Source organism: Limulus polyphemus, unplaced genomic scaffold (genome assembly GCF_000517525.1).
Source record: "Limulus polyphemus unplaced genomic scaffold, Limulus_polyphemus-2.1.2 Scaffold2636, whole genome shotgun sequence".
Taxonomy (NCBI): Eukaryota; Metazoa; Arthropoda; class Merostomata; order Xiphosura; family Limulidae; genus Limulus; species Limulus polyphemus.
In genome coordinates this window covers 140,017-156,725 of record NW_013668246.1, presented here as the reverse complement: position 1 = coordinate 156,725, position 16,709 = coordinate 140,017, and the positions used below count along the sequence as shown (strand labels likewise).

The following is a 16,709-nucleotide window of genomic DNA, read 5'->3' as shown; positions in this document are numbered from 1 at the left end:
TACATTCTTTTTGATACAACATTACAAGTTACAAAAACAAATTATACATTCTTTTTGATACAACATTACAAGTTACAAAAACAAATTATACATTCTTTTTGATACAACATTACAAGTTACAAAAACAAATTATACATTTTTCATCTCTATAATTCTAATACAGTGTATTGCTGTGGGTGTCCTGGGAGATTTCAAAGCAGCTCATGCCTATAAATATACAAGACCAATTCAACTTGACAGACCAATACAGCTATCAATAAAATCACAAATGACAATTCAACTTGACAGACCAATACAGCTATCAATAAAATCACAAATGAACAGGTCTGAGATTTGTAGTTTCTTCTTTCTACCAAGGACTGTAATATTATTATATGGCCAAACAATGTTGATTAAATTAATCGTTATAAACACCTGCTATACAAATAAAGTTGCACCTGAGTTTATGCCAGAAATGAATATTTTGTTTCATGCAATATGAAGCTCGGACAAAGTTGGTACCTTACTTAGCAGTGATGTCATTGTATTCTCAATTTTACTTTTGTCTTGAATGCATTTCAAACTTGGCTATATTATATTCTGTATATTTTAATTCCTATATTTTATTGCGTATACTAGTTAACAGTTTTGATCAATATGAGTGCATCACTTTATTTGTCAATACATTTACCAGGAACAGGTATTCACCACACTTGCTCAGTGCATGCTTAGGAGTTTCAACCATCTTCAGCTCAACCTCAACATCCTGGCATTTGAGGTGAATTTGTCTACATGCCTCTATCGAATCATTAAAATATTCATTATTGCAATTTACAATAACATTGTCAAATTGAACAAAGCTAGGATTTTATCTCTATAACACTGGAAAATTCATAAACTTAAGAAAATAACAGGACTTATAAATATGATATTGTATGTCATTGATATCTTATAAATAGTCTTGTTCATTGATACATAACTGAATACTATTGTTTTCATTGCACAGTCAGTCTATTCACTGAGCTTATTTTCACAAAGCTGTGTAAAATGGATAAATTTTGTTTAAATAATTACACAGGTGGTTTATTGTATCAAAATAATAATCGATTAAAATTGGAAATATCCAGATATATATATATATATATATATATATATATATATATACTGGTAATTATTATATACAGTAGCAGGTCTTGTAGTTTTTGCTTGTACTTCATTTTGATGCCAGACCACAGACAGAAAGTCCCTAACTTCTTAAACATTCTTTGTACAGAATTCACAAAACTGCTCCCTCCCAAGGACAGCAACCTGAAAATTATGTTACACCATTTGATCAGATGGATGCTTGATTACATTTACAAGTTGGCATATATTTGATATAATAACTATTTATATGCATGATAATAAGTATCAACGAAAAATATAGCTATTCATCATAGGACTTACCAGTTTTTTTCTCTGGCCTGGGTTTTCTGATATCTTGGTACAGATTTGGTCCAGGTCTTCCTGCGGTTCCTCTACTACTCCAACCTCTTGTTCCTGGGCTTGTGAAACAACTCTTCTTTTACCAGCAAGTTGTTGGAGAAGTTCTGTGTGCTTTTTTTGGTTAGCAATGATTTCATCCAGCCTCATTAGGACTTGCCACTGGTAATTTAAAGGGAGAATGTCGAACAAGAAACAGTAGCTGCCAAATAAACATAATATTGTGTGCAAATAAAAGCAGTGCAGACTTTAACTGGTGATCTGGTCACCCCAGGCCACCAAAAATTGAGCTGGGCTACTACATCTTACAACTTGGTGCCACAACTTTTAACTGCATTATATAGAATTTTATTTTATTGAGCACGGCAATCTAAATGTTGGGCGACTATATACAAGTATTGAAACCTTAAAAATACCAGTGCAAAACAATAATCATTTTATATTGGTGTGTACTGATTTATTTTAGTAAAGCTTTGAGAATTTTTCTTTAATTGGTTCAATAAGGCTTTTTTCTGTTTAAAAGTCTATTTATGTTAACTTTAGTATTTTACTCTCTGTATTTTACTTTTTTCCCCATTGATGTGGCTACAAGCTGTGTCACAGATTATACTTGTGAAATATATAAACCATCACGTGATAGATCAATACCATATCACTAGTATTGATAGAAATGTATATAAATGTTGTTTATTGTGAAAACCAGATTCTTGTGGAAACCCAATTATTCAAGTAATAGTAGGCCTAATACGTAAACGTAACATAAGGCTTAGCTGAAACACTACTTGGTAAATTTTATTTTGCTTTTGACTACAACTAAGTGTCATAAAACTTCTGAATTACACTATTTTGCTGTTATAGCACCAAAGCTATCAAAAAAATGTATTAAAAACTTTCTAATACATAAACACGAATGTTGAGCATTGAACATAAACACTAACTATATAACTTGCTTATTCCCTCTGACACGTTGGAGAATGGTTTCATGCTCCTTTTTTTATTTTGTGTTTTTAAACTTTCTGCAAACTCTATATGGATGTTAGGAAGCATATCTTGTCATTGCGTACCTTTGAATGATGAAATATCTTGGAGGTATCCGGACAGTTGAGATCTTCTTATTCAAATTTGGTGTAATTAAGCTATACGTGTCATTCCTGAAGTATTGCAATTAATTTTGTTTTGATATTTTAAAATAGTATTTTACTCGATTAATAATATTTTTATTTGAATGTGACATTAAATATACAAAACTAATATTTAAACAGCAAAAAGAAATACTATTTGTGCAATACATAACAGCGTATGAGTTACACTGGCAGGTGATGTTCTCTTTTGCTTTTCATATGCAGTGTAATATCCTCATTTTATTGCTACTCAATAACACTATATGTAGTAAAATTACAGTCTGACCAAGTAGTTATTACTCTGTTACTACGTATTGGCACAATGTTATGAAGTTACGTTATTACTACGTATATGCTACATATTATTCAGACATTATCAAACCACTACCAAGTCACTGCGTAGTATGTTTGCTGGGATATGTTTAGTTAGATTGGTAAATATTCATAGTGTTACGTTTCTGCTTGTTTGATAATTTTTGATAAAAATTCTTTCCGAGTGACTTTAGCGATATAAGTCCCTTCTTGATTAAAACTAGTTTATTCTTTCTCGTTACAAACTTTTTAATACACTTAATTTCCACAGTCACTTTAAACTTAACAACCTTTACAACACACACTATAAATCACAATGATCCACACACTTTACTTATGGTGCCTACTGTTCGCTTGACTCAATTATCTCTATCTTCAATCTATCTATGCAATTCTGTCTTTTTTTCGCTGGCTTTATTTGCCGGGCTTATATACTAAAAAAGAGGGTGCCTGGGACAAACTAGAGTTGCCAGGAAAATTCATGATCCTTCCAGAAACTCCAGAGCACATGCTCCCAGCATCACACGACTTCTGCTGTCGTAACAATAGTTACATTCAGGTTTGAAATTAGAGCTTATTCATATCCTTTGTCCTATAATGTTAGATTAGGCTTAACATGGGTCTTTGTTACTTTAGGATTACCTGTAACTAATCTTACTGGTATATCATACATTAATGGTTAAGTATATTGTTTTTCCTTCAAAACATTACATCTCATACATATGGATTTCTGTTATCCATGCCATTACAGTTCACTGTCTTACTACTAGCAAGGTTCTAACTCATTGGTGGATGTGGCTTCTATGGAAGCACTTCTCCATTTGTGCCTGGCACATTTGTGATCTGCACAACCCATGGTCTCTTGCTAGGGTTCCTTTGAATTCTCCTCTTAACATTCCTCCTCTCTTTGACTATATTCGTTGGTGGTTGAACATATCCCCCACATCATCAGGTTTACTGATTCCTTCCCCTGATCTAGATTTGTTTCTCTTCCCTGATGCTTATCTCCAAAATTGGGGTGTACGAGTCATTCAGCAGGAGGCTTCAGGACAATGGTCTATGGATGAAAGGTCTTACCATGTTAACAGCCCAGTGTGCTTTAGTTCACTTTCTTCCTCTTGTTCAGATTTGATTAATCGTGTTTCATTCTGACTATTCAATGGTGGTGGTTTATATCACTCACCAAGGGGGCACTTATTTTTGTTCCCTTTGTGGTAGACTGTGGATCTCCATTTTTGAGCCCATACACTTGACATATGTCTCCTGGTGTGTTATGTTCCAGGTGCTTTCATCCTCATTGCAGATTGCCTTTCCAGTCCCGACAAACTTTCTCCCAAGGAGTGGCCTCTTGATCCTCAAATTTTCATTAGATCTGCCTCCTGTGGGGTACTCCTCCACGGGAGGTGTTTGACTCCTTTCTCAATCCAGGTTACCTCTTTTGTTTTTTGTCTCTTTTTCATTATCCACTTGCCATGGCTGTCAATATGCTCAGACATGATTAGATCAGTTTATACCTTTAGGTTTTCACATTCTTTTGGTCTTCTTCCAAAGGTGATTTTGATCATCCATGTCACTCTGGGTCAGGTCTAATTGATCCTTCCTGGCCAGCACAGATCTGGTTTTCTTGGCTGTTTCGGATCAAAACTTTGGGGGCTCATGTGGAATATTCTTTTTGTCATTTTCATTTCTTGCCGTCTTCCACCTTTATTCTCGGTTGGATCCAGATGACTTTCTCTGGCCCATACATGCTCTGGGTTGCTTCATTGCTTTCAAGGATTCTTTCTGTTGTCTCCATTTCTCACATTTCCACTTCTTTCCTTCCTTCCCTCTTCAGTGAGACTGTAACTGGGTAAGTTTTTTTTCTTTTGTTATATATATTATTTTTCAGAGGCCTCTCCCATGTTTTGACCAGGATCCTGCTCTGTGGCAAGTGGTGCCTGTCAAGGTATACTTCAATCACTTAAAATTGTACTAAAGCCCGTACTGTAAGGCCATGTTGACTTACTTTCATAATTTCAATGGCCACAAAATCCACAATGTTCATTACAATCACATAAGCTAGAGAGGAGGTGTTCCACAAGATTGCATATAGGTTATTCTTCATGATATCTTTGCTTCATAAATATGCCCATTCTGGACCGTACTAACCCATGGACTTCATACGTAAAGCAGAAGGGGATTGCTGCCCATCCCTACCATTCCTTAGATTGAATATATCAGTTCTGATCTGCTTTTCAAAATAGGATTTCATGGTCACCAATTGAACTGTCTCCAGTGTGAACATTCCTCGAGACTTTCCACCACATTTTTCCCCTCGTTTCTTCTGGTGGAGTGAGAGAGTCCTTACCACTTTCCAGTTCCAAGCCACTGGGGTGGTGAACCATGTGAGATATATAATATAAATAATAAAAACTCCATTCAGTTGAGAGTAGGGCAGTGGTGTTCTGCTGGTGTAGGTTACAAGATGTCATCCAAATGGATGCTCCATCTCTGCACGAGTTTGTCTAAGGGGATGTTGTAGCTTTGGAGAGCACTGTCATAATGATTGGGATCCCTCATCCTACCCCCACATGGATGTCAGTTCCTGGTGGTTGAGTTTGAATTCAGAGTTGAACCAATCAATATAAGTCCTCACACATGTGTTCAGGGTTACCCTGGTCCCTCACTCAATTCACCTTGAGTGTTGTGGGTCACAATGGGTGCACTTGTTTGTTGCTCCACTTCCTCTTGCATTACCCCTCGATATTTTTATGCCAAGGAGATTACTGCATAGGAAGTAGGAAAATTTTAATATTTCTGTGTGTGTTGTGATGATAACCGTGTCACTGTCCCATTACTATGTATCTTTTCATAACACGTAAGTTTGTGCATGTGTTATGATGATAACCTAGCCACTGTCACATAACTATATATCTTCTTCTAATAACACATAAGTTTCTGTGTGTATTGTGATGATAACCCAGCCACTGTCATGTTACTGTATATCTTTTCATAACATGTAAGTTTCTGTGTGTTGTATTGATAACCCAGCCACTGTCATGTTACTGTATATCTTTTCATAACATGTAAGTTTCTGTGTGTTGTATTGATAACCCAGCCACTGTCTCATTCATATGTATTTTACTTTTGTAACAAATATGTTTCTGTATGATGCAAAGTAATTCAGATCCTTTTTTTTTTTTATGAATCTTTAACACGTTTTGAGATGTTCTGATTTGGTATTTTGTGAACAAATTGTATTAAAGTACATTTTATTCCAGTAAATACTGCTATTTTCTCAGGTACTTAACCCAGGGACAGCTCATGGGTGAAAGTAGTATTGAAGGATACATCAGAGCTCTTCTTAGGGGGTGTCGTTGTCTTGAATGTAAGTATTTTGTTAATAAAATTATTAGTTATTTAACATTATTTTTCTTAAAGAAAAGTTCTTCTTTCGTACTTATAAAGCTACTCTGATATATCACATTGATCAAAGGTTTAACCACAAAGCATGTTATAATTTCATATTTAATACAATCTCTAAAGACATTTTGAAGTATAGAGTATAGTAGAAACAGGTAAATGGGGTTAAGAATTCCTTTAGTTTTTTGATGTCCAGATATTATTTATTACCAACTAAACACATTTTTGCCTGGTTTTCTCTGGCATAAATTTGGACTTTCACCCTCTCACTACGGGTAGGTTTATAGTGCACGTCACAACCTTTTTACAGAGTTATGTTCAACATTTTTTGAATACATATGGCATCAGAACGTAGTTAACAAATCAAATCTTAATATTATATAAGTTTTTTTCTTAATTTTGTTAGGAAATATTTAAAAATCTTCAATCTCTCCTAGTATGAGAATTGTGAAATTTGTTGTCTAGGTCTTCCCTCTTCACTAATTTATTTACTACCCTCTCTGAAGTATGGGGTTTAATGTAAATTATTTAGTATAATATAGATGTTACTAAAGCAAAGTTTAATTTTTATAGCCTTCAATGTTTTTGTTTATGGAAACAAACTTGAAAGTCAAACCCACTTGTCATGCGCAACTGTCGCATCCTCTCTTTCACAAGTTGCCAGTAATTAGCTCTAATGCTTTATATTATATCATTTATAACCAATAGAAAGAAAACGTTTTAATGTATCAAATGACGTGTTATATTACAATGTTTTCCATACAGTGTATTGTCTATTTTGAAAGCTTCTCTCAAGGTAATCGTATCAAAAAAAATTATGGAATTAATTTAAGGTTCTTATAAGATAGTTAGAAACCAGTTAAATTATAATAGTTATAGGAAATTATTTTTATTGTATGTATTATTATTATTCTCTATTCGTATGTGCATTATTTGAGTAAATAAAAGTTATTTAGTGGACTAGTACCATCAGTATAGAAAAAGTAGGCTTGAAGTTCATCAGTAACCGACAGCAAAAAACAAGAGTTCTGTATTTCACGTTTGCTCTTTATTTATTACTCTAAGTATAACTAAAATGTAAAAATTACAAACTTATTAGGTAAGATAATGAAATTTCTTCATGAGGTATACTCACTGTAGCTTGTGTGTTACGTAATTCAATACTATAATATGAGCTTTATATTTATAGAGTGATTTACAACTTGTGTGGCAGGATTATTAGTTAGATACAGTTCATAGGGCAATGAAATTAAGTATAAACAGATGTATATTGTTAGAAGCCTTAAACTATTTAGGATAAAGAAATGTAGTTTCCTCTTACAATTTGTAGTCATTCTACAACATATTATGAAACAGCCAATACGATCAATTCACTTGTAATTAAACTGAAGTTTAAGTGTACTTGTCAGTGTAGAGCTGTAAGAAATACAAGTGGTGGTTGTAATAACATTTATTCCCATTGAACCCCAATAATAATAATATAATCTGTGTGATATTAAAACTCACTGATGAACCAGTGCATTTTAATCACACAAAATATGTATTTGAAAACACTGTCACCAAGACTTCAGTCTTGTTGAGTACTACTAAGATCTTAAAACTAGTCTGAGGATTGTTGTGATGACGTGGTGTCTAGTGAGTCTGAGATCGGGTGGGGCAGTCTGTATAAGACTCCCATAGATTTAATATCACTCAGGAATTGATATCATGAATGAATTATAAATCTATCGCTATCAGAGTTGATGCATGGGATGGACCTGATGATAATCCTGTGATATACCACAAATTTATATATAAACTGGTCTCATAAAGCAGATTAATCTAATTATAAACCTATCTTTATGACAGTGGATGCATGGGATGGACCTGATGACGAACTTGTGATATACCATAAATTTATATATAAACTGGTCTCATAAAGCAGATTAAGCTAATTATAAACCTATCTTTATCAGAGTTGATGCATGGGATGGATCTGATGACGAACCTGTGATATACCACAAATTTATATATAAACTGGTCTCATAAAACAGATTAATCTAATTATAAACCTATCTTTATGACAGTGGATGCATGGGATGGACCTGATGATAATCCTGTGATATACCACAAATTTATATATAAACTGGTCTCATAAAACAGATTAATGTAATTATAAACCTATCTTTATCAGAGTTGATGCATGGGATGGACCTGATGACGAACCTGTGATATACCACAAATTTATATATAAACTGGTCTCATAAAACAGATTAATCTAATTATAAACATATCTTTATGACAGTGGATGCATGGGATGGACCTGATGATAATCCTGTGATATACCACAAATTTATATATAAACTGGTATCATGAAGCAGATTAATCTAATTATAAACCTATCTTTATGACAGTGGATGCATGGGATGGACCTGATGACGAACCTGTGATATACCATGGTTATACATTTACTACCAAGATTCTCTTCAGGGATGTGATAATGGCTATAAAGACAAATGCCTTCAAATCATCCCAGTAAGTATATCACTTGAGTATCTTGTTGAATTACACTTTACAACTAAGTATGTTTATAAATAATGACCAATAAACAAAAAAAACTAGTGTGAAAAGGTTTGACAAAAACAATAACCCATTCTTATAAAAATTAAATGTGTTACAAAAAAACCATTAACTCTCAAATTACTGACTTACCTTCCATTCAGTACCAGAGTGGGATCTACATATTGCATCATAATGAGTGCTTTTATATTTGTGCTTGTTACAATACTTAGTATACCAAAAACTGGATTAAAACATTTTAGATGAAATCACTAATTATCTATATAGGCATCTGACCAGTATTAGTGAGATTAATTGCAGTGTGATGGTATTTTTGTGTGACTTGTATTTTGCTCAGAAAACCCATTCTATAGTTTTGTGCTTGCCAAAAAATCCAAGAGAGACTTTTGTATTATTAATGGCTCTGTACCAACAAATTTATGAACCCACAAGCAATTTGGTGCAAAATGTGCTTAAGACTAAGAAGTCCACGTGTATCCCGTCAGCGAAATATACATGCATATTTTAGTTCTCTCCATAATAATGTTTCTTATAAATGTAAATAAAATAACGACCTATCTGTGTTCCAATTTAGATTCAACTGGATTAGTGAATTGGTAGGATATCAATAGCTCCTAATGAAGCTATAATAGCGAACTATTGAGCTATTAAAGTTACATTCTGGGAGATATAGGTTATTTTATTCACATTTATTAAAATGTCTTTTAATGAACTCCAGTTTCCATTAAATAAAGTTAAGAATCATGTTTCTTATAATAATAATAATAATAATATTAAAGTTTAAAATGAAAATAAAAACTTAAGTAAATTTTCTGTTTTAAACAGGTATCCAGTTATTTTATCGATAGAAAATCACTGTAGTGTTGAACAACAGAATAAAATGGCTAAACACTTAGTTAACATTCTTGGAGGTAAGGTGGCTTTACTAACACTTGCAAGTTACATAGTAGGTTTTTGTCTGTTATTGTTTTATTCTGGTAAATATAATCTATTCTGTGGTAAACGTTGCAAGAGCAGTGTCAGAAAATGGGAAAAATAATTGTTAATTTTACTGGAGCATTATTAGAAAAGAGGAGAATAGTGATTGTTAAACAAGGTGGAAAACGTAAAATAATAATTGAATTATGTAATGTATTGTTCTTCCAGTCTTGCTTCTAAAAAACATGGTTGAATCATGAAGTTTCTGTAGAGTACTCGAAATAAATTGTTTTAGAAATGAATACAAATTTTATTATTTGAAGAAATTGCTAAATGGAAATCCACGATGTTGTATGCAAAAGTAGAAATAATAAAGGACAACACGGTATTTTGAAAACATGTCTTGTTTAATGTGAACGCTTATATCAACACTAGTATGTAAGTTTATTTGATTAAGTGTTAATATAAAATTTTAGACAATGATCTTTTGATGACTTCTTTCTCAGACTATCTGTACTGTACCCCAGTGGGAGAGGATGAAAGTGTACTTCCGTCTCCACATTCATTGGCCAGAAAAATCTTGATAAAGGTGAAATTTTACCGTTGTTTGATACCCATGTCTAAATGTTCTTATTAGTAAGCTGTATTACCAACAGTGTCATGTGTGACTCAGAATACAGTTTTGTTTAACATTACTCTGTCTAAATGTTCTTATTAGTAAGCTGTATTACCAACAGTGTCATGTGTGACTCAGAATACAGTTTTGTTTAACAGTACTGTGTCTAAATGTTCTTACTAGTAAGCTGTATTAAGTACTGTTAAACAAAACTGTATTCTGAGTCACACATGACACTGTTGGCTGTCTAAATGTTCTTATTAGTAAGCTGTATTACCAACAGTGTCATGTGTGACTCAGAATACAGTTTTGTTTAACATTATTGTGTCTAAATGTTCTTAAATAAGTAGATTTAAACAATATTATCATATATATTACCACACCAGTAAATAGATTTAAACAATAATATCGTGTATATTACCATACCAGTAAATAGATTTGAACAATAATATCATATATATTACCACACCAGTAAATAGATTTAAACAATAATATCATATATATTACCATACCAGTAAATAGGTGTAAACAATATTATCGTGTATATTACCACACCAGTAAATAGATTTAAACAATAATATCGGGTATATTACCACACCAGTAAATATATTTAAACAATATTATCATGTATGTTACCATACCAATAAATAGATTTAAAAAATAATATCGTGTATATTACCATACCAGTAAATAGATTTAAACAATAATATTGTGTATATTACCATATCAGTAAATATATTTAAACAATAATATTGTGTATATTACCATATCAGTAAATATATTTAAACAATATTATCATATATATTACCATATCAGTAAATATATTTAAACAATATTATCATGTATATTACCATATCAGTAAATATATTTAAACAATATTATCGTGTATGTTACCATACCAATAAATAGATTTAAACAATATTATCGTGTATGTTACCATACCAATAAATAGATTTAAACAATATTATCGTGTATGTTACCATACCAATCAATAGATTTAAACAATATTATCCTGTATATTACCATATCAATCAATAGATTTAAACAATATTATCATATCTATTACCATATCAGTAAATATATTTAAACAATATTATCATATATATTACCATATCAGTAAATATATTTAAACAATATTATCATATCTATTACCATATCAATCAATAGATTTAAACAATATTATCATATATATTACCATACCAATGAAAAGAATGACAGTAGTTTTCTGTTTGAATCATAATTTTATTACTGGAACAAATGGACTTTAGTCTATCTATCACTGATATTTGTATAAAATAAAGAGTTTTGTTTCAAATAATGCTGCTTTGAGAGATTTGTAAGAGTAAAGGTTGAATCCAGCTATTTGATCACAGTAGCTTAAGAGTTAATTGCTGGTGCTGTTCATTAGCTTCTTCCCTCTTGTCTAACAGTTGAAAATTAAGGTAAACTAGTATAGATATCCCTTGTAGCTTTATACATATATCTGAAATAAACAAAGAAACTTTGAAACAGCAGAAGTTACTCAAAAAAGGCTGATCTCTTGTTTAAACATTTAGAAAATTATCTGATATGTTATATATACTTTGATGTGAAGTTGGACAGGTTTTCAAGTATTGTATACATCACAAAGTCTTGAGTTTTCGAGAAAGGTCAAACCTTCTTTGTTTCCCATGACATAAGTGTAACCAAGTAATTAAAAGTTAATAAGAATTACCAAACAAATTTCTGGTTCTTCACCTGTATGTTTTTAACCCAGCTTTATGTGTGTCCAAATGTTTTGAGTATTCAATGAAAAAAGTTCGAGAGAAGCTAATAAGAAACTTCCAGCTCATTAAAGTTGCCAGAGTTGATTTTTTGTCTTGTTTTAAAATGTTTCAAAGTTAAAAATATTTCTCTTTTTTTTTAAACTGTTAACAAGGAGGAATCTCCGTCAAAGGTAGGTACAGGTTCAAAGATAAAGTATACTGTTGAATGCATTTTGAGACAATTATAATTGACTGAGTAACATGGATAAATAAATAAGTAAGGATATAATTACAATAGTTTTTTTTTATGTTCCTTATAATTTTGTATAAAAAATAACCACTCATGATACATGTAATACGTTATTTTGTTGATCAGTGTTTTTGTTGGATATACAAGACTGCTTTGTTTAACAGTTATTTTTAGTGATTTAATAGTTAATTATTTTGAAAGTGATAGTTATGACAAGTTTCATTATGTAACTCTGTACGAGTTGTGTATGCAGCTTAATTATTGTACTAGGCTTTTGTAATACTGCTGAAGTCATCTTACTCCAAGCTTCTAAGTTTTCTCGTTATGTGAATATTGTAGTCACTAGAGAGCTAGATATTTCTAGATTTTTCTGTTGTGTGGTATAAATATGTGCAGATACAGAATGCAAAAAAAGAAGTTAAAGTAAGTCAGTGAAAGTGAAGTTAGACTGCGTGATTGTTAGTTTAGCCGTAACGGGCAATATCTAAATTGAGTTTCATAGTGGAATTGTAACAACAGAGATTAAGAATAATAATTTGTCTTGTCAAAGGGTGTTCTAAAGTAATTGATCCAACCTGTGTGGACTTGATAAAAAAGAGACAATAATTTTAAGCTCTGGATACAACTGTGATAACCAATAGTGTAGCAAATTTTTGTACACGCATTTGACTTGTTTTGAATATATTATTTTAAAACAAGTGGATTGTGTGCTGTCCATTTATTGTTGACATTTATCTCCAACAAGTCACGGACACCTACTGTAAAGAATCCTGGTCCCTATACAAAATCTGACAATTTTATAAATACTGTTTGATAAAGAGACATGCGTGAAGTATATAACATTACTGCATGTTGAAACTTCAAAAGGAAGTGTGTGTTTTGGACAAAGTTAGTTACATTCACACACTTAATCTGTTTTAAAGCTACTACACAAACTATCTGTGTGTTTGTTTTTCTTTGTATTGTAATTACATTTTTGTATTTCAGAAATGAAGCTGTGACAACATTCCCACAACAGGAAAAATAACCAGAACCTGAAAACTTAGGAGAATAAAAATATATTAATTAAATTTGATAACTAGAAACTTTGACATTTTGTTTTATTTTACAGGATTCTAAATCTAGATTTTTTGCTGTTTTTTTTTTTTTTTTGTATTTTATCTCCACATCAATTTTTTACCCGACAGGATTCAGTTAATCTCTCAGTAATGTAGCAATCATATTTTTCATTAAAGATGGTCATTTAATACCCTTGGGTACTTGCAGCGATGTCATTTGAAGGGAGGGGAGGCAACCACGACACCACCCCCAAATTAGGGGAGGGAGAAATGGCAGTCTTTTGTGAAATAATACTCCTCTTGTTGTGTATATCATTTGTTAAGATAATAAATAATAAACACAGAATGTTAAAATTGACACACAATTAAAAACATTTTTTAATTCAGACCGATCTACAGCCTCTAAAATGTGGACTCCAGATGTTTCAGTGTGTACCACGTCATCATCAGGAGTCAGATAAATTTTGTAGACTCCATATTTCAGAGGTCATAGATTGACCTAAATTTAAAAAATGTTTTAACATTTTGTGTTTATTATTTTAACGTTATACACAAGTGCCAAGAAAATAATATCAATATCATCTGTCACTACAGTCAGTTTTTTATATATACACCAGTACAAAAATGCTTGTTAAAAACTGTTAAACTTAAAGAAGTTCATGATTTTCTTACTTCTAATATACATTGATTACGTTTTAATTAGTTTTATCTTACTTAGTAGTCTCACTAGAGGCACTAACATATTTATATTATGTGAATTGCTGAAATATGTAGCACATTTTTAAAAAGCAATATTAGACAAAGTATACAACTTACAAATGTAAATGTCTTATTTTTAGGGAAGGAAATTTACAAAGGAAAATCCTGAAGCTTCAGAAGAGCAGTTAGAAGAAGAGGAGAAGAGAGAAGAAGAGTTAATGGAAAACAAAACATTATGTGTGTATGCTAGTGAAAGTACTAATCGGCTCAGTTTAGTTCAAAAGGTTATAACTTTTTACATATTTCATTTTGTAACAATTGTACAGATTGTTTATTTTTACAAAAATTGTAATTTGAACATTTTTCTTACTACTTCTTCAAACTCTGGTCTTATTTGAAGTGCAGTAACATTGTTACTACTATAATAACAATCTCACTTCAGTCCAACCTTTGTGTATTTAATTATAGTTAATATTGTATTAACAGACCGACTTCAGTCCTAGTTTTGTGTGTTATTTCAATATTGTTACTACTGTGTTAACGGACATTCTTCAGTTCAATGGTTTTTGTATTTCATTTTAATTACTTCTATGTTAACAGGCTTGCTTCAACCCTGTGTTTTGTTTCAACATTGTCACTACTGTGTTAACAGACTTGCTTCAACTCCTTGTTTTGTTTCAACATTTTCACTGCTGTGTTAACAGGCTAGCTTCAACTCCCTGTTTTGTTTCAACATTTTCACTGCTGTGTTAACAGGCTAGCTTCAACTCCCTGTTTTGTTTCAACATTTTCACCACTGTGTTAACAGGCTTGCTTCAACTCTGTTTTTTTTTGACATTGTCACCACTGTGTTAACAGGCTTGCTTCAACTCTCTGTTTTGTTTTGACATTGTTACCACTGTATTAACAGGATAAATGATTTAATTTTACAGAGCAATTCATTCAAACTAGACAAGGACTTTTCTGACCTAGTTACTTATGTTAAAGCTGTGAGATTTTGTGGATTTGAAAAAGCCAAGTGTTGTAAGTATAAAATGAATTTATTTTCTACAAGTTGAAATACCCGTCAGCTGACAGGGAATGTTTAAACTTAATTAAAACAATGTAAGTTTAACAGGAATAATATGTTTCAAAGTAATAACTTGAACATAAACTTTATCTCAAAATTTTAAAATTATAACAAATCTTCTTCATAAACAACATTTGCAGTTTGCTTTCCATCTACCAACAAATAAAGATTTTGGAGGTTCATAATGTTTACATATAAATTTTGGTTGAGATTGGTCCAATAGACTCAGAGGAGTTAGGATGCAAACAAACACACATTTTATCTTCATATATATATAGACAAAACTTGTTCAAATAATTTTAGCATACTTGTAAAAAAACAAGCTACAGTTTTCTGTATAGTGATGGTTTCTGAAAGTTACTGGTGTTGGTTTATAAAAATGAAAAAGTAATTATTTTATGCTTAGTTATGTTTTCCTTTAAACAATTTTTGGAATGTATCAAAATGTTTGTTTTATGTTTTAACTTTGAGTTTAAAAACTTATTAGCTTATATAACTGTTCATTTCACGAATGAAAGCGAAACCCCAAGACTATGGAGCTTACAAAATACTACCAGCTTTTAGCATACATTGTTGGTTTCAACACTTCTTCCAAGTTCTCCATCACGGTTAGCTACTGTACTCTACCAAGTCTGAAGTTTGAATAAGTGAATTAGTATTGATAAGTAACTATTACTGGTGCAGTTTTTGTATAAAATTAATAGAAGGTTAGACTCCATGCATTGTATGTATATAACCCAAATTAATAGAAGTTAGACTCCATGCATTGTATGTATATAACCCAAATTAATAGAAGGTTAGACTCCATGCATTGTACGTATATAACTCAAATTAATAGAAGGGTCGATCCCATACACTGTACATATATACTCAAATTAGTAGAAGGTTCGATTCCATGCACTGTACGTATATAATCAAATTAATAGAAGGTTCGATTCCATGCACTGTATGTATATAAATAAAACTTATACAAGGTTCGATTCCATGTGCTGTAGGTATATAACCCAAATTAATAGAAGGTTTGATCCCATGCACTCTACATATATAAACAAAATTAATAGAAGGTTCGATTCCATGCACTGTACATATATAACCCAAATTAATAGAAGGTTCGAATCCATGCACTGTAAGTATATAAATAAAATTAATAGAAGGTTCGATTCCATGCACTGTACGTATATAACCCAAATTAATAGGTTTGATCCCATGCACTCTACATATATAAACAAAATTAATAGAAGGTTCGATTCCATGCACTGTACATATATAACCCAAATTGATAGAAGGTTCGATTCCATGCACTGTACGTATATAACCCAAATTAATAGGTTTGATCCCATGCACTCTACATATATAAACAAAATTAATAGAAGGTTCGATTCCATGCAATGTACATATATAAATAAAATTAATAGAAAGGTCGATTGCATGCACTGTACGTACACTGAGTGGTCACAAGTAAATAGACACCTAATTTTTCGTCATTTAACTGATTTGTG

At 31.7% G+C, this 16,709-nt stretch overlaps 1 protein-coding gene across 3 annotated transcripts in view; it reads left to right on the top strand.

Annotated features, from left to right (window-relative positions):
* Positions 1-16,709, top strand: part of LOC106467498 (1-phosphatidylinositol 4,5-bisphosphate phosphodiesterase eta-2-like) — a 35,015-nt gene that overhangs the window by 6,339 nt on the left and 11,967 nt on the right. For 2 of the 3 annotated variants that reach the window (XM_022395700.1, XM_022395702.1), the window contains exons 3-9: positions 6,176-6,261; positions 8,690-8,810; positions 9,681-9,766; positions 10,280-10,362; positions 12,308-12,325; positions 14,282-14,425; positions 15,074-15,164. In XM_022395700.1, coding sequence (XP_022251408.1) covers positions 6,176-6,261; positions 8,690-8,810; positions 9,681-9,766; positions 10,280-10,362; positions 12,308-12,325; positions 14,282-14,425; positions 15,074-15,164 — 629 coding nt within the window. The remainder of the gene's footprint in view (positions 1-6,175; positions 6,262-8,689; positions 8,811-9,680; positions 9,767-10,279; positions 10,363-12,307; positions 12,326-14,281; positions 14,426-15,073; positions 15,165-16,709) is intronic. The other variant, XM_022395701.1, reaches the window with a different exon arrangement.